At 39.1% G+C, this 25,966-nt stretch overlaps 1 protein-coding gene across 1 annotated transcript in view; it reads right to left on the bottom strand.

The window, feature by feature from the left end:
* LOC137274274 (transmembrane protein 272-like) overlaps positions 1-24,509 on the bottom strand; it is a 33,336-nt gene extending 8,827 nt beyond the window's left edge. Inside the window, exons 1-2 of the mRNA XM_067807387.1 lie at positions 24,257-24,509; positions 13,361-13,541 (exon numbers count right to left, since the gene is read on the bottom strand). Coding sequence (XP_067663488.1) covers positions 13,361-13,541; positions 24,257-24,268 — 193 coding nt within the window. The 5' untranslated portion in view covers positions 24,269-24,509. The remainder of the gene's footprint in view (positions 1-13,360; positions 13,542-24,256) is intronic.
* Between the last annotated feature and the right edge of the window lie 1,457 nt (positions 24,510-25,966).

Genomic DNA, 25,966 nt, shown 5'->3' with positions numbered 1-25,966 from the left:
TATCCCAATACATCAAAAGATGCACATGCAGATGTCAATGCAAGCCTTTTAAGAATAGCATTAAACAGCAGGCGACTGCAGATTTGTACACGCTTCTCATACGTTAAATCAAACACATAGAAGTGCAGGAATTATCATCTAAGATACAAAAACAGGCATCGATCAAAGGATTAACCGATAACATGCTGGTTGATTAATTGCCTTTAATTAATTTAATTTAATTTTAATTACTGTTTAAAGGGGCACTGCTGCCGAGCGAATAATGTTTCTCGCCATGGTCTAATTACGAAACCAAACTGAAAACTGGTCAGCGCCCGCTCCCTCAACCGTGACAGGCAAAGGGACTGGGCTCCGGTCCACCTTAGCAGAATTTCTTCACCTAAACTGTCAGGAGGCCGGATGCCCATCATATGCCATTATTTAAAAAGATCCATGGTATTCTGATCGTAACAAGATATCCCAGCAGTGTATTTTTTCGGATGCTTGGATGGTATAGTGACTGATCCAGTGATCCATCCTATTTCTGTGTTTTTTACCCCGATATTAAATCATTTTATGTGAAAATATGATGTCCACAGGCACTTTGAAAGCCATTAGTTTCGCTCCGAAAGATTGCAAAGCTTTATACTCAGGTAGTTTTGAGTGTTGGCCCAGCTGTGAAAACAAATATCATACGTAAATTTTGGTAGCTATGGTAGCTACCCTGGTATATTATCTATGATAATAAAAACACACAGTTGAATTCGTAAACTAAAAACAATGACTTTGCCATTGGTAGAGAAATCTGAAAAAATTCGTACTTGAAAAAAAAACTGATTAGTAATTACATCTATTTACCGAAGTACACAGCAAATGCCTGTATGTATTTCTTACATAACGAAGTTCCGTTGGTATCCTCAAAACAGTTTCGGCCCATAAGTGTTTTCACACTGCATGCGACACAGAGATTACATCTTTCTTGCTGTAACTCGCGTTTGATGGTGTAAACCTACACGTGTTATTTGACATCATTCTCTTGGTGGTCAGTTAATGAATTTATAACAGGTATGATTAGTGGTAACAGCACTCAGGTTACTCAACAAAGGTTCCCATTTGGCATTTCTCTTGTCTGCAGTAAATACTCAACATTATAAGTTAAGGTCTGTAGTAGCAAATGCATTGTATGTTATGTAATATGTGCATGTAAGTGATGCAAGAGGGTTTATCAGCTGAGTTACAAAAACAAACATCGATCAAAGGATGAACCGATAACACACTGATTGATTAATTACTTTTATCTTCCACAGCGGATTTGTCAAAAGGCAGTGTGTGTAGATGTACTAATCTATACTGACTACACCCTGTCATAAAGTGCGAGTGTAAAAACAACATCCTCCCATCAAAGAATTAACTACCATTGCGTTAATTGATAGATTGCTCATTATTGGTTAACTAAATTACTTAGAAATGGTGGACATTATACAATTAATTGCCAGATGTGGTATCTTGGGTGACCAATGAGAGGTTTATCAGGTTTCACTAATGTGAAAGACGTGAAACGATGTGTTACTTTTTCGCAAATTAGACTGTTGTAAGAAACACGATATCATCCGGGTACTCAAGGGAGAAAAATAATAACAAAAGTTTAAACCTTTTCCTTTTATCCTGCACAGTAGATTTGTTTATGTGCGTAGATTTATATATCTATACTGATTACACCTTGTCGTAAAGTACCTGTGTAAAAACAACATCCTCCCTGAAAGGATTATTTACACGTTTTAAAGAATGGCGGATGTCATGCAACTGGTTGCCAGGTATGTGATCTTGTTAGGCCAATGAGATGATGCACCAATGTGAAAAAGCCTGAAACGATAGTTCTCTTTTCTTATATTACATTGTTAAAAGACACTTGACATGGTACATGATTCTTTGTCTTAATCATTCCTTTATGTGGATATTGATGGATACATATCTCGAACAAGGTAATCGCCGGACATTGTTCAGACATTAGTCTGTTTCATTTGTAATATTTGCATTTTGTTTTTATTCATGCGTGGCAGCATTCAACAGAATCTTTTTTTTTCACAGTGAAGTGTATTGAGACAGACAACATGCACTAGATCGTACTTATGGCGTATGTGAATAATGATTCACGTTAGCGAATCTATAAAACGTCTATATAGTACAGTCATGTTTTAAATTCACTGCAAGTATAAACACATCGTATACTTTTTATAAAGTTTCAAATTGCATACAAGAAAAGGTTATAAACTAATTAGGATTATAAGACAAAGTATAAATACGCACATTTATTTTTCATTCCTAGCAGTTTCTACCACTGGCATATTTTTCAACTTCCAAATGTTTGTGTTTGTTATCATGAACTTCAAGATGGAAATATTATCAAGTGAAAAAGATTTCATTATTGCTGATCATATACTTATACTGTCAATTGCGCATGCGGGGGCGCAATAGAGGTCTCGAAACAGTCGAGAATTCTGTTGATATCATTCCAGAGAAGAAAAAAAACAATAGCAAAAGCAACAACAGTCCACAGAAATTGCTCTGGGTCAGTGCCCCTTTCTGTGCGTTCTTCATATGATTACTTTGTTTATGTTTTGACACGGTTGGCGTCGGTAAACGTTTAAATACACTTTGTGATGGACATGTGGAGGTCATTTTAACGTCAGTGATAAAAATTCTTTCCCAGTTATTCGTTATTTAGACTTGTACCATACCATATTTTTCTCTCAGGAGAACAGCCGACTAGCCTTTGGAAATGTTTATGACGGGTGCTACCGGTGAGGCAGGATTCGAGGAATCATCGCTATTTCATAGTGAGTCACAAACATGCTCTGTCGTATTTCATGATGTCAATCACTGGATTGTCCGCTCCTGTTTCGACTGCTTACAGTGTGGCGTCAAACATACGCATAATACAATCCGAACTGTGGCATGGACTTTGCTTTTAGCAAAGTTTTCTTTGCCGTCTCTGTTGAATATTTAACGCTGCAAAAAGAACGTTCTGTGATACTCTTTGAAATCTTCCTAGAAAGAGTATGCTTTTCAATTGTCAGTTATAGTATCATATAACGACCGGATGTTATCACCACTGTAATGATCTGCCGCGAAACGTAAGGGATCTTCATTAATAAGTGATGGTAAGACTCTTAGCTCTTTCAGTTAAACCGGATGCTTCTCTCTGATAGACAATGTTCGAAAGAGATATTGATCTCCACTTTTGTATCTCCTTTTGGAAACTTAATAATCACTCCAGTCATTTAAGTAACAAATATTTCATCTAGTTCAAAAGCATGACATAAACATCTAAATATAAATTAAACTATATCGGTCCATTAAAAAATAAAAAAATCAGCTGAACAGCCATTTGCATTAAATACCATATTTGTTCTTCATGTTCTTTAAAACATTAATCGCTTTATGTGCATGTCCACAGTTCTTTCAGGGAACGGCAAAAATAGGATTTGTAACATCTTCAGAAGCCTATCAGTTCTGTTGTACTAACTGCCATGGAGGAGTTCACACAAATGTTCCGTCAAATTTTACATCATTGGGGTATGTATGAAGTGTCACGAGACGGTGTTACACATTGTGCACCATTGTTTCATCTGTTACACATTATAAATTTTGGGAAGGCGGTGAGCTATACTTAGAGTATACTTTATTTAGAGTGCTAGATTTTACTAGAACCCTCCTCTGACACCGAGAACACACTGAATATTTCTACAAACTACTGTCTGTGGATATACAAAATAATTAATGATTTTGTTCTTCCTCGTCTAACAATTTCCCCTTAACGTTGTATACTGCATCTAGTTTCGTCTTCCTATTTGAAAACGCATTTCCTTCTTGACAAAATACAAAAGTATTTACATTCATATGCATGTATGTAGAAATAACAAATCGAAACTCATTCCTGAAAACCATTAAATAGCCTTCACACACTATTGAACAATGCTATATATATATTTACATACAGTTACGAGTGTGTATTTTCTGTATATTTGTTTTACATATTAAGATTAAAATGCAGCAGAGAGGGTTTGGGTGATCCTGGCACACTCAGGCTGGTAAAGCTCATCATCAGCTCAGGGCCCTCACCCCCTCTACACGCAGCCCAGACAGCGAATGGGACTTCTCCCAGGAAACACTGCCTAGTCGAACCCACCAAGAACTTTTCGGAGAAAATGGAGGCTCCCCAACACTGCTGCCTTCTGCATTACCCAGATTGTCAGAACGGCTGTGCTCCCGGTGGAGAACCCGGGCACTCTCCTCATCTGCGCCAAGAGATCAGGAGGTACCAAACCAAGGGCACCGAGAACAATGGGGAGCCTGACGACAGTGTACTTAGGATACAGGCGAGACATTTCAAAGGCAAGGTCCGCATATTTATCATGCTTTTCCTGAATCTTGCCAATCACATTGCTGTCAAAAGGGACAGAAAATTCAATGATATAAATAATTTCATTGGTTTTATCAAAAAGAACAAGATCAGGTTTGTTGGCTGGAATTCGTCTCAGACTGTATATTGGCCTATTCCATAGAAGCTTAAAAGCATCATTTTCCAGGACGCCCTGGACATGTTCAGGGTCGTACCATGGATGGATCTCGGGGTCAAAGCCACAGGCATGGCGCAGACGACAATAAAAGCAGCGAGCCATGCCATCATGTCTTTTAAGATATGCTGTTTGTGCCAAGGAAGGGCATCCACTGACAAGGTGTTGGACAGTCTCTGTAAATTCATTGCAAAGACGACAGTTCATATTGATATTTTCTTTAAGAATAACATTAATTGAGTAATCATTATTATTGGGTTACAACGTTAAGTGTTTTGAATAATTATTATAATACATTTCGTATAATACACGGTCAGCATTTTTAATATTTTGACAGCAGGCTCCCCGGAAATTATCTGCCCTTGAAGTTCTATTTGTTTACTTCCGGGAGGTTATTTTACAGCTCTCCACGTTCGTGGCGTTTCGGGAAATGACTGAATGTATATATAAATGTTAGTTGCCGTGTTGTTGGGGACACACACAATTACTTTAGTATATACATCGTCTGCATGTGTCAACACCTGGTCTGCGCTGCCAGACAGCTGGCTGTGTTACATTCTGCATAACTGTATCCCTCTCGCACTAAGACTTTGGTGAGTTTGCTTTATTATATTTTGTGACCCATTGCCTTAGATTTTGTCTCATTTGTACTGTATTTGAAATCAGTATTGTGAAAGTGACTTGTGACTTTGTATAACTTGCTCTCTTGCTTAGATCTAATAATACAGTATTTGAATGTTTTAGACTTGTCTTTGTTCTGTTTTGCTGGTTCACAGGGGGTTTCTTACATCGTTCCTCACGGCAAATTCGTAACCGTAACAAAATTGGGGGATAGAATTCATTCATTTGTGAAATATATTTCAATGATATTTTTGCAATTTTGCAACAAGTTAATTGTGGAGGCAGCAAAATGGTGTTTGAACTTGAGAAGTTTGTATTGTCCCTTGACTCTGAGACAATTAGTCAGTTGCGGAAATCAGATTTGTTGCAAATTTCATGAGTTACATAAGGCAGCAATGTTGGCAGATGATTACTGTTTGACTCACAAGAGTTCTTTTAAGTAAAAGGTTTCTGGCCAAAAGGGCTTTTCCCCGGTTAAGACTTCAGGACATGCAGGTTACAGTGGTGTTAGAACAGGTTCAAATCCTAGTGGCAAACAGTCACATACTTTTCAGTCTATGCCTAAGACTACCAATGGTTCTGATTCTGTTTGTGCATATAGTAAGAAGCCAGGTCATTTCATTTCTGCATGTTACAAACTCAAGTTTAGAAATCAGGCTACAGGTTCCCCAAATGCTTTTGTGTCCCTCGCACCTAAGCCTTTCTTTCCAGGTGGTTCTGAGGCGAGTTTTGTTTGTGAGAGTAAGTCTCCAGATTCTGTATTTCAGAAGGATTTTTTGCCCAGGGTATAGGTGGTAACGCTTCTCCATTTTGTGAATTTGACTTCAGATCTGATTTCAGGTGAGGCGAAATTTGTGTTATTGACTCTCTCCCTGTTCCGTGTGTTGATTTGTTGATTGGTAATAATCTTATGGGGGCCAAAGTAGGCGCTGATCCAATTGTCACTGTTTTGCCAGAGAGTTCAACTAGTACAGAAAAGTTGGAGGATGAATTTCCGGGTATTTTTCATTCTTGTGCAGTGACTCGTTCAATATCGAAAGGCATTTCTTCCAAGACTTCTTTTGCAGAATGATTCCATTCATAATTTGTCAGGTACATTCATGGATCATTCTTTGTGTGAGGTGGGGGCTTATCTTCAAAGGGTAGTAGCTCTTCAGGACTTCTTGATAAGTCGGATAGCTTGTCAAGTGGTGAACATATTCTTTCCAGAGAGCAGCTTATTAGTGCACATGGTGAGGATGTTGAAGTGCAGAAGTTGGCTAGTAAGGCTGTTTCTGTTGAGGAGGTTAGCAGGGTTCCAATTTGTTAATACTACAAGGACTGTATTCTGATGAGGAAAGATAGGTCGCTGGATGTTCCTGTGGAGGAAGACATGTACTTTCATTGGCACATGAAAGTCCCATGGCAGGTCATTTGGGTGTAAACAAAACTTGTGGGAAAATTCTGGCACATTTCTTTTGGCCCAGTTTGAGACAAGATGTGGCTGAATTTTGCAAGACCTGTCATGCATGCCAAAGTGTTGGAAAACCAAATCAGGAATTTCTCGCCGCTCCCTTGAAACCTATACCGGCTCTTGAGGAACCTTTCAGTTGAGTTATTATTGATTGTGTTGGTCCACTACCTACGAATATGTCTGGTAATCAGTATTTGCCCATAATCTTCTACCAGATTTCCTGAAGCAATTCCACTTTGAAGGATTGTTGCTTCTGTGATTGTCAAAGTTTTGATCAAGTTTTTCACCCTAGTTGGTTTGCCAGATGTTGTTCAGTCTGATCAGGGCTCAAATTTTATGTTGAAGATGTTTCAAAAAGCTAAGTACCAGTTAGGTATTAAGCAAGTTAAATCTATTGCTTATCATCCAGAGTCACAGGGAGCTTTGGGGAGGTTTCATCAAACTTTGAAAAATATTATCAAGACGTATTGTTTTGAGACAGAGAAAGATTGGGATGAGGGCGTGCATTTGTTGTTGCTTGCTGTCAGAGAGTCAGTTCAGGAGAGTTTGGGGTTTAGCCCCTTTGAACTTGTATTTGGTCACGGTGTGCGTGGGCCACGAAAACACTTAAAAGAATGATGGCTCATTGATAGACCTGAGATCTATCTCTTAGACTATGTGTCTACATTTAAGGACAGACTATTAAAAGCAAGTGATATGGCCAGAAAAAACTCGAAAGTTTCACAAGAAAAAAATGAAGCTAAACTATGACAGAAAGTCAAAAGAGAGAAATTTTACTTGTGATGAGAAAGTGTTAGTTTTGCTTCCCATTCCTTGCCAGCCTCTGAGAGCAAGATATCATGGTCCATATGTTGTTGACAAAAAGGTTAGTGATACAGACTATGTCGTCTTGACACATGGTCATCTTAAACAGAAGAGATTGTGTCATGTCAACATGATTAAGAAATATCATGACAGGTTAGAAACCAACCTCTCCCCAGTTACTGATTGTACTAAACACAATTGTAAAAATGTTGACAGCATTGATGATTGTGTGAGCAATGTTAAGTTTAATGATCTTAGTGATAATGTTGAGAAATTCTAATGTTTTAACTCACCTTGATCAGAAACTATCACATTTATCCCCTGAGCATAAAGTTTTGACTCAGGAGTTCTCTTACTTATTTCCTGATGTGCCTGGTCGAACTGATGTTGTTAGCCATGATATAGATGTAGGTGATGCTGTGCCCGTAATACAACACCCATATCGGATGAATCCAGTGAAACGTGAAAGTCTGCTGAAAGAGGTGAAAAACATGCTGGACAATGACATTATTGAACACAGTGACAGTCCGTGGAGTTCACCATGTGTTCTTGTGCCAAAGAGTGGAGGTGGTTGGGGCTGCTATGCTGACATGAAAGCTGTCAATGTGCTCACATGAACTGGCTCGTATCCTATTCCGAGAGTGGACGATTGCATTGATCGCATTGGTCAAGCTAAGTATATAAGTAAGTTTGACTTACTGAAGAGCTTCTGGCAGATTCCACTTACAGGCCGTGCAAAGAAAATATCAGCATTTGCTACACCAGATGGACTGTATCAATACAAGGTAATGCCGTGTGGTATGAAGGACGCCCCAGCGATGTTCCAGAGACTCGTCAACAATGTCACATCAGGCCTTGATCGTGTCGAGGCTTACATGGATGATGTCATCCATTACAACATGGAGTCGGATGACCATCTGAAAAGGACCCGTGCTTTCTTCGAAAGACTGTCTTAGGTAAAGTTGACAGTGAATCTCGCCAAGTGTAAGTTTGGGAAGGCACAAGTTGAATTTTTAGGGCATGTTGTATGACAACCAGTTCATGCAAAAGGTGAAGCAATTGTACATTTTCCAGTACCTCAGTCTAAGAGAGAACTCATGAGTCATAGTGGATGAGGTCCTCGTACTCACGTGTGAACTATAGGTATCTGTAAGTTTGTGTTTGCTTTTATCAGTTATCAGGAAATCTGTTTCATCTGAATGTCAATATTTTAAATGGAATCTTAAATAAAATTTTAAAAACGTAATAGAAAAACAAGATGATAGATTTTGTCTAAGAAATATAAAATGTCAACACCAAAGAATATAGCACCGTCAATGTATGTCACGGCACAAAGAGAAACATGAGAAGTAAAATGGGGAACTAACTCCTCCATGCGTTTGATAAAGGATTAAGCATGCGATGGGAAAATGTCTGACAGGACTTTTCAGGACTCAGTGTTACATTTACTTTTTTTTCACCCATTGATTAATATAAACAAATGATGAAGCGGCGAAACGTTGTCTCTTGTGTGACACTACCTAGTACCCACTAAACATAAGTTTTTTTACAGGTAAGGATAGTGTAGCTGTGCAAAGTTGTACTTAGGTTAAAAGAGAATTAAATCTCAATTTTCTTTTCCATTTCCAGTCGCGTCTGCAAATATCACATAAATTTAATGTCAGTTATCGAGTGTCATAAACATATGTATCAACCTGCTACATGTTCATTGCATCCGCCAGCATTATTTTAATATGTAACGGTATATGAAAAGAATTATCAAGTTTTGACTATCATCAGAAATAAAGCAACTTCGATCCTCGGTTGGTCTTGATAAGAGTATACTCGTCTTTTGTATACATTTACAGACATGAACACCATACACGCTTCGTAGATATATAACACGCTGTAAGCTTAAACGGAACAAAAGTCAAGGTTAACTAATATTTCAATCCGATGCAAGGACCCTAACCAATGTAAATTAAACACCTCGTGTCCATAGACACCCAGAGGGTAATTGCCAGCATACGTTGCTTACACAGAGACAGCAAAACACACGTACAAGCAGCCGAATTCGTTGAATCAGCAATTCTGTTATGGATGGCATGTGCAGCATCGTTCGATGGGGTGCACGGCCATTCATTGAGGAGGTGCTCGATCCTGCAGGAAAACTTATCGAACAGTATTAATTTTTAGAACTGCACATGTTTTTTTTTCTTTCATCAAGTATGTTAACCTATATTTTCACATGTTTCAGAGCATGGCTCTTAACCCACACACAGTTCATAATGTATTATAATGCTTATAGATTACCTGATATGTGTTTGTATGAACTCGAAACAGATCAATAATATACACACTGGCGTCAGATGCACATTCAGACAACAATCAATTCATTGTGTAACAAGACGGTTCATGATTCACATATAAGACGTTTTCAAACTGCTTGTGAAACTGTTTGGTGTACATGAACTTTAACCGTTTTTCAACAAGATATGTATAGAATCAATATATATTAGCAAATTGACATCCATGGTATATTTATCAATGCTGTACGTTTTGGGGTATACTAAATAATTGGTGTGTGAAGGTCTGTTTTCTAGTTATTGATAAATTCCTTACAAAAACCATTTTAGATCTGGCGTAAAGACAAATTGTTGTACAAAGGTCCTTGCTGGTCCGAGCACGAAATGTTCCTGTATGAGTGTGTGAGTTTAGTTTTACGCCGCACTCCGCAATATTCCAGCTTTATGGTGGTGGTCTGTGAATCTCCGGAACAGACAAGTCAGTGATCAACAGCATGAACAATTTGGAATCGATGACATGTATCAGCCATGTCAGCGAGCCTCACCAACCAACCCCGTTGTCGCGTCTTACGACAAGCATAAATTTGGAGGTTGGTGAAGCGACACATTGTTGTACGAAGGCCACTTGGGGGTTGGTTGAGTGACAGGTTGTCACACTAGATCATTTGGGAATGGGCGTAAACACAAATTGTTGAACGTAGGCCATTTGGGGGTTGGTGCAGATACAAGTTGTCACACGAAACCATTAGGGAATGGACGTGAACACAAATTGTTGCACGAAGGATATTTTGCGTTTGGCGCAGACACCATTTTGGAATGGGTGTAACGACAAGTTGTTTCTCGAAGGTCATATGACAGTTGGTGTTGCAAGTAGCTCATTTGTTGAGATCATTTGCGCCTCTGTGTAAAACTGTTTGTTGTTCGAAGTTCACTCGTCCGTGGCGTGGCGTGGCGTGGCGTGGCGTGGCGTGGCGTGGCGTGGCGTGGCGTGGCGTGGCGTGGCGTGGCGTGGCGTGGCGTGGCGTGGCGTGGCGTGATTGCCATTTGGCAATTGGTAAAAAGACATGTTGTGGTGTGAAGGTCATTCGTTGGTCGGCTGCGAAGGCAGGCCGCTGTACGCAGTATTTTGCGAGTCTGTATAAAGATAATATGTTGTACGAAGTTCATTTGTGGGTGACATGGCGTGGAGTGGCGTAAAGACAAATCGTTGGTGGTCACCGAGTTATAATAATGACAAAACAATGCTAACAAGACGTTGCATTCAGTCCCATCGAAGATTAAGCCCAAACGCAAGGAATACTGGGTTTGGTAATATACATACTGTTCGGGCTATGATCGTCTAGTTAAGTAGTCATTTTGACGATATAATGGTCGGGGTGATGTATGTGTTGTGTATGCTGACATTCGGTATAAACAGATCAATATATCTCGTGCTACAGATAGCAAGATGCCTGCCTCTCAGTTCTCGCTCCCAGCCTTCGTGCCTTGACATACAACGTCACGATTATCTTCACGTCATTCGTAGTCCATTCCGGTGTTACTGACAGCATGGGACAAGACACTTTGGAACCTGGCTTACAAGACTCTTCTGGGTCTGGACAACTATAAAGTATTATCTTGGCTTACACGTTGGAAAGAATTATTGTAGAATCTGGTCGGAAAATACCGAGTAAGACATGCGTCATCTGCTGTGAAAGTTGCAGAAGAAACTTTGAAGATGAAGTTCATATGATATTTTCCTGTCCCAAATATTCTGCACTCTGATTGAAATCTTGGTCAGCCCATGTTGTGCCAAACAAATGTAACTTCATCAAACTAATTTCTTCAGAAAATCCATAGCCAATCGAATTATTACAACTATATTTGAAGCATGTATTTAATGCATGCCGTTTTTATTTATTAGTTTTGTTTATTATATCAAATCCAAGTGACAAATAATATATTCTGGTGTGACCTTACGGCCTGCAGTATTGAATAAATGAGTCTGAGTCTGGATAAGAGCGTTCGTGTAAACTTTGCAACTTTTAGTAGATATTTCCCAAGGTAAGTTATAGAAAAAATAGGAAGAAAAGCAGGAGAAGTATAAACGCATGATTACATGTATGTGAGTGAGTTTAGTTTTACGAGCAGTAAGCAACTTGCTTTGCACCTAGTCTGACTGGACTAGACAACCAGTGGTCAGTATCACGAGCATCGATCTTCGCAATTGATGACATCTGTCAGTCAAATCAGGGAGATCACGCGATCCCGTTAGTCGCCTCTTTCAACAAACATGAGTTATTGCAGATCAGTTCAAACCCTGACCCCGTGTGCGTGTGTGTGCGCGCGTGCGTGTGTGGTGTGTGTATTACCAAAGTGGGTGTTTTAACGGACATGAACAACCTGACCACAAGTAACACGTAATTACACAAAACAATAACTCATGAAATACTTTAAACTTATTCAAATGGAAGTCACTTGAAAATTTGCAATGCCACGATCTGAATCTGATGGTGTGCCATTAATTAAGCCATTCCACAGACTATAGTTTTCAAGCACATATGAAACACAACTTGTTATCTGTGTATGAATTATGTACAACCTGTCACTCGGTATTAAGTATTACAGAGATGAATGTTTATCTAAGGCACATCTGACGCTAATGGTACCGCTATTGATTTGGTTCTGACAAACATACACAAAATAATCAATAACCACCAAAATGATGTATAACTTCGAGTTAAATAATGCTTAAATGACAAAATATTATTTTTTTATTTATGTGTTGCCATGGCTAGAGCAGACGGGACATCTCCCAACATGAATTATATATTCATCGCCTTTCTTGAGCCACGAATGCCTGTGTGACCATAATTCTGGTCGGTAGGTAGGGCATATGGAAAAGGGTTTCCAAACAGATATTGGTGACTGGTATATGTATGTTCGAGTTACAGTGAACTATGGTTATACCAAACACAAAAGAACCACTAATTAAATTATTTGTTTAATGCACAAGTGTCCGGGATCAAAATGGCACTCCGTTATATCCGTCAGTTCGATATATGCGAGTTCATTATGAGCATACGGTATTGTTTATAGGCGTATCGCTTTGGCCTATTGTAATACATACTGGACAAAAGTAGTCGGACATTTATGTAAATTTTGAAATAATGAATAATGATATATGTATTCACTGACATGTTTATAACATATCTATTGTAGTTTAAGCTAATGTGATGTTACAGTTCTACCATCCTTTTTAAGAAATTGTAACATATCATCCTGCTCTGTATATTTCATAACACATCATCTTAAACCTTAAGCTATTGAAATAGGTTACATTTCAGTGTGAGTGGATGAGTTTAGTTGTACGCCGCTCTCAGAAATATTCCAGATATATGTCGGTGGTCTGTAAATATTCGAGTCTGGACCAGACAATCCTGTGATCAGCAACGTGAACATAGATTTACGTAATAACGACGTGTCTATCTAGTCAGCGAGAATGATCATCTGATTCCGGTAGTCGCCTCTTACGACAAACATGGGATACTGAAGATCCGGATCTGCACAGGTTTCTTTTAGTTGAAACGACTGTAATATATTTAACATTTATCCTCCTATATAAAATATCGCAATACTTAATATGAAACACAATAACTTACATGAATTCCAGATAATGTCGAATGCCCGACCCAGGAACTCACACGGATCTTCAGATTCCTCGTTTACTTCTTGGAGTTGATGGAAGATTGAGCCATAGAAACTACCGCCACCGTTGCCATACTGATCCCCTTCGGAGAATTCGCTGGCGCTTCTACATAGGCTCTTTTCGTCGTCCAGTGTCTGCATATTTCAAGACAAAGAATGATTGAGTTAGGCTTAATGTCGTCTTCAAAATTACCTTTATTTTATTGTTAGCTGTGCAGTAGGGTGCATACACGCTTACAGTTTCCGGTGTACATGCCGAGAGTTCGTGTGTAAGGTAGTCATGACTGAGTGAGTTTAGTTTTACGACGCTCTCGGCAATATTCCATTTCTATGGCGGCAAACATGGTTGACAATTAAGGACTGATATAGTGACCAAAGATCGAAGCCGACACTCGATTATCAATGTAAACGAGCCTGACCACCCAATCAGTGTTGTCGCTACGTAGGCCTGCATAGGACTGGAGATCCAGTCTTAACGGTGATATCCCTCTGGTGAGTGTCCTTTGGCTTCGGGTGATCTTGACACCAGTTTTATATTGTGTTGTTATGAACGGTCACATTTGGATGCTTGCATGCTGCTTTTAAGTTGTGTCTGTGATCATCAGGTTATTCAACCTTTGTTGACTGGTTTTGGTTTGGAAGATATTATTTGAATATGTGTAGCTTGTTTGAGTCACAAAATGTGGAAGGGATACTGCCGACTTAAATTCCAATCACTCACTCACACTGACATGAACAGAGATGATCATTGGATGACACTGAAACTCCCAACATCAGATAGCTGACTGTCGTGCCACCTCAAGCAGAGGCATGTTAATTAAAGTGAAACTATATTGCGCATATGACCAACGGTTATATTATGAACAGGCAGTGGGATAGCCTAGTGATTAAAGGGTTCGCTCGTCATGCTGAAGCCGCGAGTTCGATTCCCCACATGGGTACAATGTTTTAAGCCCATTTCTGGTGTCCTCCGCAGTGATATTCCTGGGATATTGCTAAAGGCAGCGTAAATTAAACTCACTCATATTTTGAAGTAAATGGTACAGCATAAGCTCTCACAAGGCTGTGTTAAAAACGAGTGAATTTCATTGTATTTTTGAACTTTCAAAGTGAACCACGTGGGTTTGCCTCTACTGCACAGGCATCCATTGAAATTGATTCAGTCAAACTCTCTGGTGTCGATCTTACGCTGGTCTCGAAATTAAGGTTTGGGCCCTACATATTTCATATCTAATAGTTTTGCGGTTGTGTCGAACCTCGGACAACTCGAAGTATATACATGTATATTTTTATATAGCTCCTCTCAACTTCGATGCAATGGTTTTACATATTACAGTAGGGGAATCGGTATTGACACAAACTTTGTAAATGTAAGAAGCAATACCGAATCATAACTAGTCTAGTAATCGATCAATTAAACATTGTCATGAGAATTTCAGAGCTGTTCGTCAGTAGAGCTCTGTTGTGTCAGATGTCTTCCGTTTGTAGAGCATGTCACGTCGGATTAGGGGGAGGTGAAATGCAGCTGTCACGTCCTCTTCTCAAACGGCCACAATCCTGCCACAGTGCATGATGCATCTGAATATTGTTCTACACACTGCACCCATATCGAGAGTCGAAACAGCCTTGGGTGATATTGTTACCCCATCACCGTTTTGCTAATGCCCAAGCCAGTGCGTGATCTGGATATCTTGTTTCAATGTGGGATCACTGGAAAGCGAAAGGTCAGACTGAGTCTCAGCAATGTAATTTTAGCTTCCATGGGGACCAGCACCGACTCTGCATAAAGCGGCTCAAATGGTTTGTTACTTTAAGACAGCTGTGAATGAGTAATCACCTTGGAAACCTACTATTGTGGCCTGCTTTTCCAGATCTTTCAGTAGTAGTCGTAATGAAAACAAGGTACCAACGTTTATTGCTTCAGGACAAAGAATACAACAAAGTGTCCAAACCGCAACACCGACTAGATTTACTGTCCCGGTTTATAGTCTTTAATTCGCAGTATTCATATGGATTGTGTTCAAGCATCGTCTCACTACACTTCTTCCTTCAAACAATCAGTAAACATAGAAAGCACAGTGAGCTTAAACCTTGTAAAAACATTACTTTCAGTATCAGTATATCTCCTGCCAACAACCCATTAATCCGGACTACAGACTAAAGCGGACAGAATTGCAGGGCCACGCATGTCTGATTTAGACAGATTCAAATGAAACAAAACTTTTGAGAAAAACTAAGAACTGTGACAACCGTATCAAAATAATATGAGATAGAAACTGTTATGTCTAGATTGTAGTACATGGGATTTTCGTCGCTGACGTAAATAAATCGACTGCTATTCCATTGTTGCATATTACATTATCTCGGGGAACAAAGAGGCCACTGCAGACTCATCATATGTTTGCTGCCATAACTTAATGACGACTGTTACTTCCGGTTTGGTTCATTCTTACATTTTTAATGTGACAGTGTTTTCCTTCCTATTCACGTCGCCTATTCAAAACCATTGACAAAGACCAAGTAATCTCAAATTGAAAATTGATTAAAGATTTATCCAACCTGTTTCTCTATGGGCTTTGAATATTAAACGCGAGGACGTGAACGGCACTCTGCGGCAGAGAATACCTTTACCTCGTCCATTGATCCGGCATTCAACAGCTTTTGATATAATAATTGGCATTAGAAGGGCCTGTCGCCAGCTGCGTGGTGGGTCTGGCTGATATGCTGTCTCCCAGATGATTATGTGGAGTGAAAAATGATGCAAATAAAATTGTTTCCTTTGGTGGCGTAATATGGTGCTGACTTATACGTGGTAATGGCGTCTTTGATCTGACATATGAATGAAAACGTGTGGCTCGAGGTACCTTAGGCTTCACTCTGTCACTATGAATTACAGTCTGTTAGGCGTTTGTATTTGAAAGCTTAAATCCACAAGAAAACTATCAAGTGATGAATGAATATCAAAACGTGACTGACAAAAGGCATGATTGTGTTTTAATGACGTTTATGTTTTAGTTAGCTTTGTCTTTGTCTATTTCTTTGGTGTTTTACGTCCCAGATAGCACCATTGGTCTACAGGTATAACACGACCGTCTGTTGATGTTCGCTCGATGTTTGCTCGACAAACTAGTGGTTGATGCCATAAGTAACGCCCTAGGGATTCGGGACACACAAAGAAACAATGATCCTAGTCAGCGAGCGTGATCACCCAACTAATGTTTGGCTGAAAACTCTACATTGTGACTGTACTAATCCTTATTTAATTACCACTTCAGGTAGACTGCAATAACACCTTGGTATATTCGCAGAACAGGTGACCTCCAACAGTTTTCACATAAGGAAACGGCAAATATCGTCAAAACATCTTAGATAAATCCGCACTACATAAGTTCGAGGTAGGATAATGGATCATTCGATTCAAATCAAAAAGTTCTTGAATCCGTTAAATTATCTGAATGAAAATAATCAGATGTCTTGAACTATACACATATGTGACAGCTAGTGTTTCGTATACTTACAAGTGTTTGAATGTTATTGTTTCGTACACACACACGTGTTTGAATGTAGCTAAATTGTTATTGTCAGACATTTTAGGTGTCTGCTTCATTTCAGTTTGTCAAAGTGTTGGTCTCAAATGGGGAAACAAAAGAATTTTCAGGACATCCAACAATGCTCAGAGAACCTGACCTCTGTATATGTCCATCACTTCCTCGAACACAAACACATTATTTCCTAGTCCTGTGCTAGAATAAATATTTTTCAGAAGTTCTGGAACATTGTTTTAGGTCCTCTTATGAATTCCTAATGAATCGGTAACAAAACCTCGAGATATCGGTAACATTAATTTGCTACCCTGTATCATTACTTCAGTAAAATGCATCTGCGCTCTATGAATAAAACTGCATCCATATGTTGAGCAACATATATAAAAAGATGATGCAGTTAAATAAGCAGCGTTAAGACATAAAGATGCAAATATGCATAATTCATTACGCCATCAATTCTTCAACAAGAACGTTAGTTAGACGTGTAAAGCAAAACAGTTAAACACAACAGGGACTGAGGTACATTTGTTCAACCATCTGTAACTAACAATCTTTCACAACGGTACGACTGTCGCTACTTACGATAAATACTGCTCAATAAGTATTACACAGTGCCCTCTTGTGATATGTCATTAAATGACAAATGTCTTATTGATTTCTCAAATTCCAGCCAGACGTCATTCGGAAAAACGTACGACGTTAAACCCTGTGTGTCGATTATATTGAATTAGCTTCACACAATACGTTCTATGGTAACGGCGCATGTCGATAACGAATAAAGGTCAGTTTCCTTCCGATTGTGGACTTTACCTGACAAGGCTGTCTGAGTACGCTATACAAGTGTTCTTTCGTTTGATCGTTGCGATCAGTTTTCTTAAGGTATAATTTAGAAAATGAATGCACGAAAGGACAAAATCATGAATACATTCGCGTTAGAGATACATTTGTACATACTAGTACTTAAAGTGATTTGTTTCAGCTTTTAGCAATATTCCAGCAACACCAGGGAACACCAGAAATGGATTTTATACATTATACCCATCTGGGGTTCGAACCAGTGTCTTCAGATTGAAGAGTAAACTCTTTAACTCCTAGGCTACCTCACATATATACTCCCTATGTATCCTCAGAGGATTTGTGTAAAAACTCATTTTAATTGAGGTATAGATGCGCTTAGGGTACGAATAGAGATGGTGGTGATGGTGGTGTATGAGGACTGAGACATGAGCGTGGGTGGGTGTGTACTAATATATGTGTGAATATAGACTGGAGACGTCTTTGTGGATGGTGATGGAATTGTTTCAATTTGTGATGGCAGAAAAACTCGGGATTGTGATGGGAAGAGATTGGGGACGGCAGATGGATCATGACGGGAAAGGGCGTGGGGATGAAATGGTGGACGGGAATGGCATAGCCACTGTGGATGGCAAGTGGAAACAAGAAAAGGATTTGAAATTAGGATGGGACGAGACTGGGGATGGATTAGGATGGGAAGGATCAGATGTCGAGGTAAGGGTGGAGATGGGTTTGAATTGTGATGGGGATAGGATTAGGGATAAGGATTACAGAAATCAGACAGATTCGGTTGAGTGGAGAGTACATCTCTCTCTCTCTCTCTATCTCTATCTCTTTATCTATCTATCTGCGTGAGTGGTTTTATGTGTGTGTGTGTGTATACATAATTATACGTTTTGGGGTGAGGGAGCGCAGAGAATGGAGCGATGCAATGATCGAATTAGGTTGACATAGTCGACTTTACATCTTGAAAACATTATCAAACAAAAATACATTTTCTACTAACAAATTCTCAAATGAATGTCGTTGATACAATGCACTGCCATAAAACAGTTAGTTAGCAAGAGAGAGGACTCGAGAGCAGCTGTGCGGATAATGGTTTTTATAGCTCATGAACAGTTACCTTCATCAGACCCAAGTATTTTTAAAATTCAAACTAGTGTGAACAGACAATACATCATTTCATTCCGCTGATCATTTAGGAAGTACAGTTTATGTATTTAGTGTTCCAAATGGTGTATACCAAACTGCATCAAATCAGTATTATTTAAAGTAATACACTGGTATTCTGGTACATCTTGAAATAAGGTTTACCAGACACTACCGGCCTACGTTTGACATTGTAAATGTTTAATAGGCCGCCTCTCCTTTGCGTCTGTTGTGATCGATGAAATATCATGCGATACTTTATAACAACATTTAGCCTTTACGTAGAAGTGGTGTCATCCGAGGATTGGCTACAAGTAGCTGACACTTCATGTGGGTATACATCGAGGGATGCAGCGTGGCATTAGATGGTGATATTGTTTAAGATGACTTTGGGATGTGATTGTAATGTGAACTGGGAGTTGGGCATGGAAGTGGATTGTGTTATGATCTGTGTGTCTGTGTTATGATTAGGATAATGTTAATGTGAATCTGAGATAAGGAAATGATAGGAGCATTGGGATTATATTTGAATATTGGCTACAATGCTACTGAATGAACTGATTTGATACCAGCTGAGAGTGGCAAGTGACGATGAGGTTGAGCATCACGATAGTACAGGCTAGACGGGGGTATGGGATCCTGTGGGATTCTGAGGGATAGGAAGGCAGTGTTTGAAACAGAGATTGAATACTGAAAGGGGTAACATAATCGACATAACATCTGGGGCAATCAGATTTGTGGAACATTTAAAAATATAAATATAACTTCAACAGAGAAATGATATTACAAATCTAATATGATTGCATGAACTATTCGATTGAACACAAAATTGTTTTCGTACAAATGGAACTCATCGAGGTGGCATTCAATAACGGTTACTAATGGGTGAAATGTGTCAGGTATTTCATGTCTTTCATTTACTGCCTCAACCGAAAGGTGTAAATGGGAAAGTTGTGTTAACGCATAATACTCAGTATCATTCGATTTGACACTTGTGTCCAAACGGTCACATGTCTAGATGAGAATGTATGAAAGGGAAAATGCTGCAAGGTGTCAATGTTACTGCAAGAATCAGTAGACTGAATGAATTGCCTTTGGTGCCATAACATGTGCCGACGCTGAGAATGTGTAATACACGATTCCACACTGGTTATAACGTTACGAATAACCACAGTACCAACGTGAAGATTATGTGTCGTTTTGCCTTTAACAGAGCGACCCAACTGTACCACTGAATCGTCATTGGTATGGTTTTGTGAAAATGATTTCGTAATAGAGCGTGTCACTTAAATATGATGTACGTCCAAACATTATTTTTATGACAGATGCAGTTATTTGGATACGTTCGGTAAAATTCATGGTGATAGGAGTCATTTCCGGTTAGCTTTCTGTTTACTTAGACGAAAAAGGGGTTAACGAAAATAGGGATCCATCACTTTTGTCACAGTTAGCTGTGCATATCTGTGTCGCCGAGGCGAACCAGACACTTAAGATCTGAGTTTGAATGCAGGTTCAAAAGATTTTCATGTCCTATGATGCACAAAGGGACACAAAATTACAGTTAACTTCATATTACTTCTGGAACATTGATACAGTCGACGGAAAGCCTCATCAACTCAGTACTCAAACCCATCCATCTACGTAAAGAACAACCATCTTTACGTATTTCAAGCATCCCTATCACTATGTCATCTTAACGTGCAATGTAAAAGTCGATGTACAATACATTCATTAGCACTGAGAGCTTTTGGTCCATTCACATGAACACCACAAGAAACAAATAATCATAAGCTAGAAACGTTACAAATATTCAAACTGGTAATGACAGTTAGGTAATTTGATGACTGATAATACAAATCAGTGACAGCAAGTAGATATATTCTCATTCGCATAACATTTAAAGTGAAATGATGATTTAAGAAACAAACATAATAATAGATCTTTCGTATTGGGCAGTTTTCGGTAACATTTCATGTACTTGGTTCTTGTGTAAAGCTGTCAAGCAGGCGCATACGTCACTCAGTCACTCGGTCACTCAATCACTAAAATATAACCGCACCATCACATCAATTCATGTAATTTATACAGTCACCAATTATACTTGAAATAGCGTATGGTACAGTCCATGTGTAAAATCAGATAATTTGTACATTTACTGAAAGTTTCAGCTTGCAAACTGACTGATTTTACACATTGACTTGAACGTTTATATGTTACATTAAAATTGTGAAATCAGTCATTTCGTGAAGTGACTATGAGGGCCAGCCATTTCGCGACATTTCATGAAATTTCATTTTATCTATATGTGGTGGACAGGGATTTGTGAGGGGTGGCTGCTCTGGACGCAACAGGTGTCAAACAAACTGGTGCAAATGCTTCAAAACCCAGCTGAAGTGCAACAGTTTCTGTCACAATAGTTTAAACTGTTGCTGACCATGGGTGATGTTGAAATAGTGATCCACTTTTGTAGATTAAGCTATTAAGGGAAATTTCATGAATTGACTGAAGAATATTGATTGTTATTACACAAAATGACGCGAAATGACTGACCCTTTTATTCACTGCACGAAGTGGCTGATTTCACAATATGACTATAGCATATATACTGAGCATCATAATAAACGCAAAAGGCTTTTTGTCAAGTTTTCAAACACAAAACATAAACATGAACGACTATTTTAACGAGATTTAACATTTTCGAAACTTTCGTTTCCTTTGCTGTTCAGTAAAAATATACATCTCGAGTTGCACTGATGAGGATGACAACGGCTACTCATCTGAGCCCATAGAATAGCAGAACACTGAAAGGACTTCATACTAATAGCAAACCGAACATTGTACCGCCGCCTGAATATTGTAAGGTGTTTTCGTCACCGGCACCGGCACCTATCACTGGCCATGGGCAAAGAGAACAATCATTGGTATCCATCAAGTTGTAGTTTCGTATTTGGAAATTTGCCCCATTATCTGGATGAGATAATCCCAACAGTTAACGAGCGTTTCGACTTTTAAAAATATGTTTCAAGTGTTCACGTGTACTACAGGTGCTGTATGGTAGATGTTTAAAGCGTTCGCTCGTCACGCCGAAGACACAGGTTCGATTCACCACATGCTTACAACGCGTGAAGTCCATTTCTGGGTTCTCACGCTGTGATATTGCTGAGATAAATACTGAACAGCAAAAGAAACGCATGTTCCGAAACAAAATGAAATCTCATACAGGTATGCGTTCGGGTGTTCAAAAAAACAGAGTTGCGTTTCTTTTGCTGTTCATTACTGTTAAAAGGGGTGCTAACATTGAAAGTCATTCACTCATATCTGCCACATTTGGAAATCTTTGCAGACTCTGGAGCAAACTTAACAATTAACACAGAGAATGAATACCACAATTTCATCCAGTGTTTCCATGCATGCGTTGGTGTTCCTATAAAACATCCGTGTCAGTTAGCATGTGATATACTGACACAACTACTGGAGAAACCATAGTTAATCATTCGCTTGTAATTGAATGAAGATGACCTCCTATACTTAAGATATATACCATGCTTCATGTTTACCATAAACTGAGGCAGGATCCTATTAGCATGTCCACGATTAAGGCAACTGAAGCTGTTAACAATCTTAAATATTATCGTTTTATAATCTTGCTGCCAGAGTTAGTTACTGATTTTTACTTTCATCTGTTAAAGAAAAGCTGAAACATCTTTTAGCGTGTGAATATACTATATTGATATGCACATACATATAGCACATACATGTATATGTGGTAATTATATGAATGTCACACATCTGTGGAAGGAACCTTTTTCAAAAACTAAAATTATCAATAGGATGTGTGGGATTTGTGGCATTAAACTACTTGGTGCATTAAAGATTGTTGTGTACACCATATTTGGGAATACAAGTATACACAGTATTGAGGAAATGAATATGTTTTAACACCAATTCAAACATAGAAACTCAGGAAGAAGCATGATCAGAAATGTGTATCATATCGATTGTATCGTATTTTGCAAAACGTTTTTGAAAAGCATCAGAGCATGTCTGTAACATAACAATGCTATGTTCAAGCAGTGCAGGCAGAATGTGATCTATTCACAAATGATTTCCTCTATTGAACTGTTCTTTAAAAGTTATAAAAAATACCAGAGTGAGTCTTTCCATTCTTTTCATATCTTTCTGCGTAGGTCATTTAGGAAATTAGTTTCTAATCGCACCTTAACGTATCCCTAAAAGTGAACAAAGCATACCATTTTAACGTAAGTACTCAAAGAATTAAAAAATCCGTAACAATAATATCCCTGACAGTAAATATTCTACCTCCAAAATTATTTTGAAAGTACAAACCTCACTAGCGAACATGTTCCATGTCCGAAGCATACATATTCACATTAAAACCAGTAAATATTCTGCAACAGTCAAAGCTAACAGACTTTCACAACCTCACTAGCGGACACTTTCCGTGCGCGAATCATTCAGTTTCCTATCTACAACAATCTGTTAGCTGTGAGAGTAATGACTGTCACCTGTGGGACAGGATCACACTCATGGCGAAATGGCAGTCATCCTCATCGCGCCTGACTGGGAAACAACTCTTAAAACCATATGTTGCCAAGTAATCGAAAACAATAACCACAAGCAGGCATCATATTGACCTACTTTTTATTATTCTTCCTGAAATAGTTCATAGACGAATGAATATCTTTATAACAAATACTATCACTTATAAACAACCAAGAATATATGATGCCGGAATGGTGTTTTCATGCTAAATATCTGATCAGATACTAAGTGTGTTGAAAAGTTGAAAATCTGATTCTGAATGTGTCAGAATGATAAATTCTTGACGATGATAATAAGAGATACAAAACCATCCTTCTTACAAGTGAAGAAAACTCGTAAGATCTAGATACAGCAATGCTCCAAGCCAGTTGAACCCTGAAGTGGGCTTTACGCATTGTACCTATCCGGGAATACTTTGCGGGCTTTCGAGAAGAAACGTCGACAATTTAACCACTAACCATCCTTATCAAAATAACAAAATAAGATATACTACCAGTCTTCATGACGCGATTGTTTTTTATAGGCTCAAATCAGCTGGCATCATTTGGAAACATGAACGGTCCTACAGTTCCATAATGGAATCGAGTAGGGAAACACTGACTTTATGCAAATAATCGCATTCCTTACACAACAATGATGCACTGTTACGAGGTGATCATACGTCTTTGGAGCCATTGGAGCCATTTTGAGAACAAATTGAAAACATATAGTCCAGGTAGTCAATGGATATATCATGAAACAGGTGGCCATATAATAACATGTAATAACAGATTACGATGATACAAGAGAAGGGCCTACCTTTTTGCCCATGTCGTCATAGATCAATGATCGCTGAACAAAAGAACTGAACCCCTGTCTTCTGATGCTCCACGGTCGGTGCCACCAGAAGAGGCCGATCTAAGATTGCAATGCACCTTCATCAAACTCCACACCACACTACGTCCACCATAGCTTCCCTACGACAAAGCTGGGCCTTGTTATGGAACGTGACTTCCAATTTATGTTCCCATGAACAGAGAGCGTAGGGAAGTATCGCGAGGCCGTCCCACCTGTTGGCAACGACTAGCCGGAGGCTGCTTGGAATTGATCTTAGTTAACCAACGCTATGGGAGTAACATATGCGCTATACAATATTTGTGTTTCCGTCACATAACCTATATCTTATTTCCTAACAAAATTGACGCTTGTGGAGGACAATGTGTTTCAATAACTTGTGATCAGATAACGAATCCTTTGTCCTGGATCCCGGCACTTGGAAGAGGCGGAATGGATAAACGAGTGCAAACCAGGAAGGAATCGATTATGTCATCAAGCTTCAGACAGAGGAAGAGTGGCGGGGTGGATAAAACGGAGAGCTTACGCTGAGAGATTACGGGATCAGACTGGCTAGAAATGTGAGGCGGATAATGCTGGTAGTTACCTTGAGCTTACACCAGGGGATTTATTACTTTGCGACCTAACGGCTGTCAGCCTTGGGTCTTCAGCTGTATACATTAACGATCCAGTCTGTCCATTGACGAGTAAGGCTGCTTGCATTTACGATCCGTCAAATACCAATGACAAGATAGCGATAGGTCCCCATGGAAAATATGTGTGTGGTGACCTCGTTGTTTCATGTTGCACATGCTGCACTTACTACCTTTAATAGAAGGTGAAGGTTCGGGGTAGAATAAGCCTTCAGCAACCCATGCTTGCCGTAAAAGGCGATTATGCTTGTCGTAAGAGGCGACTAACGGGATCGGATGGTCAGGCTCGCTGACTTGGTTGACACATCTCATCGGTTACCAGTTCCGCAGATAGATGTTCATGCTGTTTATCACTGGATTGTCTTGTCCAGCTTCGAATATTTATAGACCGCCGCTATATGGCTGCACTATTGCTGAGTGCGGCGTAAAACTAAACCCACTCACTTACTACCTTTAATAATAAAGATAACCCTTTCTCTCATCAAGGGACGGTGAAGTAGCCCAGTGGTTAAAGCGGTTTTCTCCTTACAACGAAGTCACAGATTCGAGTCCCCACATGGGCACAATGTGTGAACACTATTTCTGGTCTTGATTTTGCTAAAACATTGCTAACAGAAGCGTAAACGTAAACTCACCAACTCACGTGAGAACAGACGTTTATGACGAGATTTATTGCTATGGCAATATCCGAGTGGTAGTACACATGTGTGTGGGCGACTAAACAACACATTGTTGATGATAAGAATTATTTTTTTATAAGTGTCTTTAATAATAAACAATAATTAAAAAGAGTCTCAAAACCAATCCCTACCAATCCCAACCACGCGCTGTACCTATAGTTGTTCTGTATGTGTTTTGTTACCTGCTCAGACAGGGTGTTAATCACGTTTATTTGCAGTTTATTGTGTCACAGCTGCAATTTTGCTGAGTGTGTATAAAATACCTTTCGTTAATTCAGTCACGTTTTAGTGCAGATAAGAGATGGTACGATGGGTTTGCACAATGCCTTCTTAGATTACTGAAGTGCAAACGCTTTAATAAT

The sequence above is a fragment of the Haliotis asinina genome, chromosome 2 (genome assembly GCF_037392515.1).
Source record: "Haliotis asinina isolate JCU_RB_2024 chromosome 2, JCU_Hal_asi_v2, whole genome shotgun sequence".
In the NCBI taxonomy this organism is placed as follows: domain Eukaryota; kingdom Metazoa; phylum Mollusca; class Gastropoda; order Lepetellida; family Haliotidae; genus Haliotis; species Haliotis asinina.
This window is presented reverse-complemented; position numbering and strand designations above follow the sequence as displayed.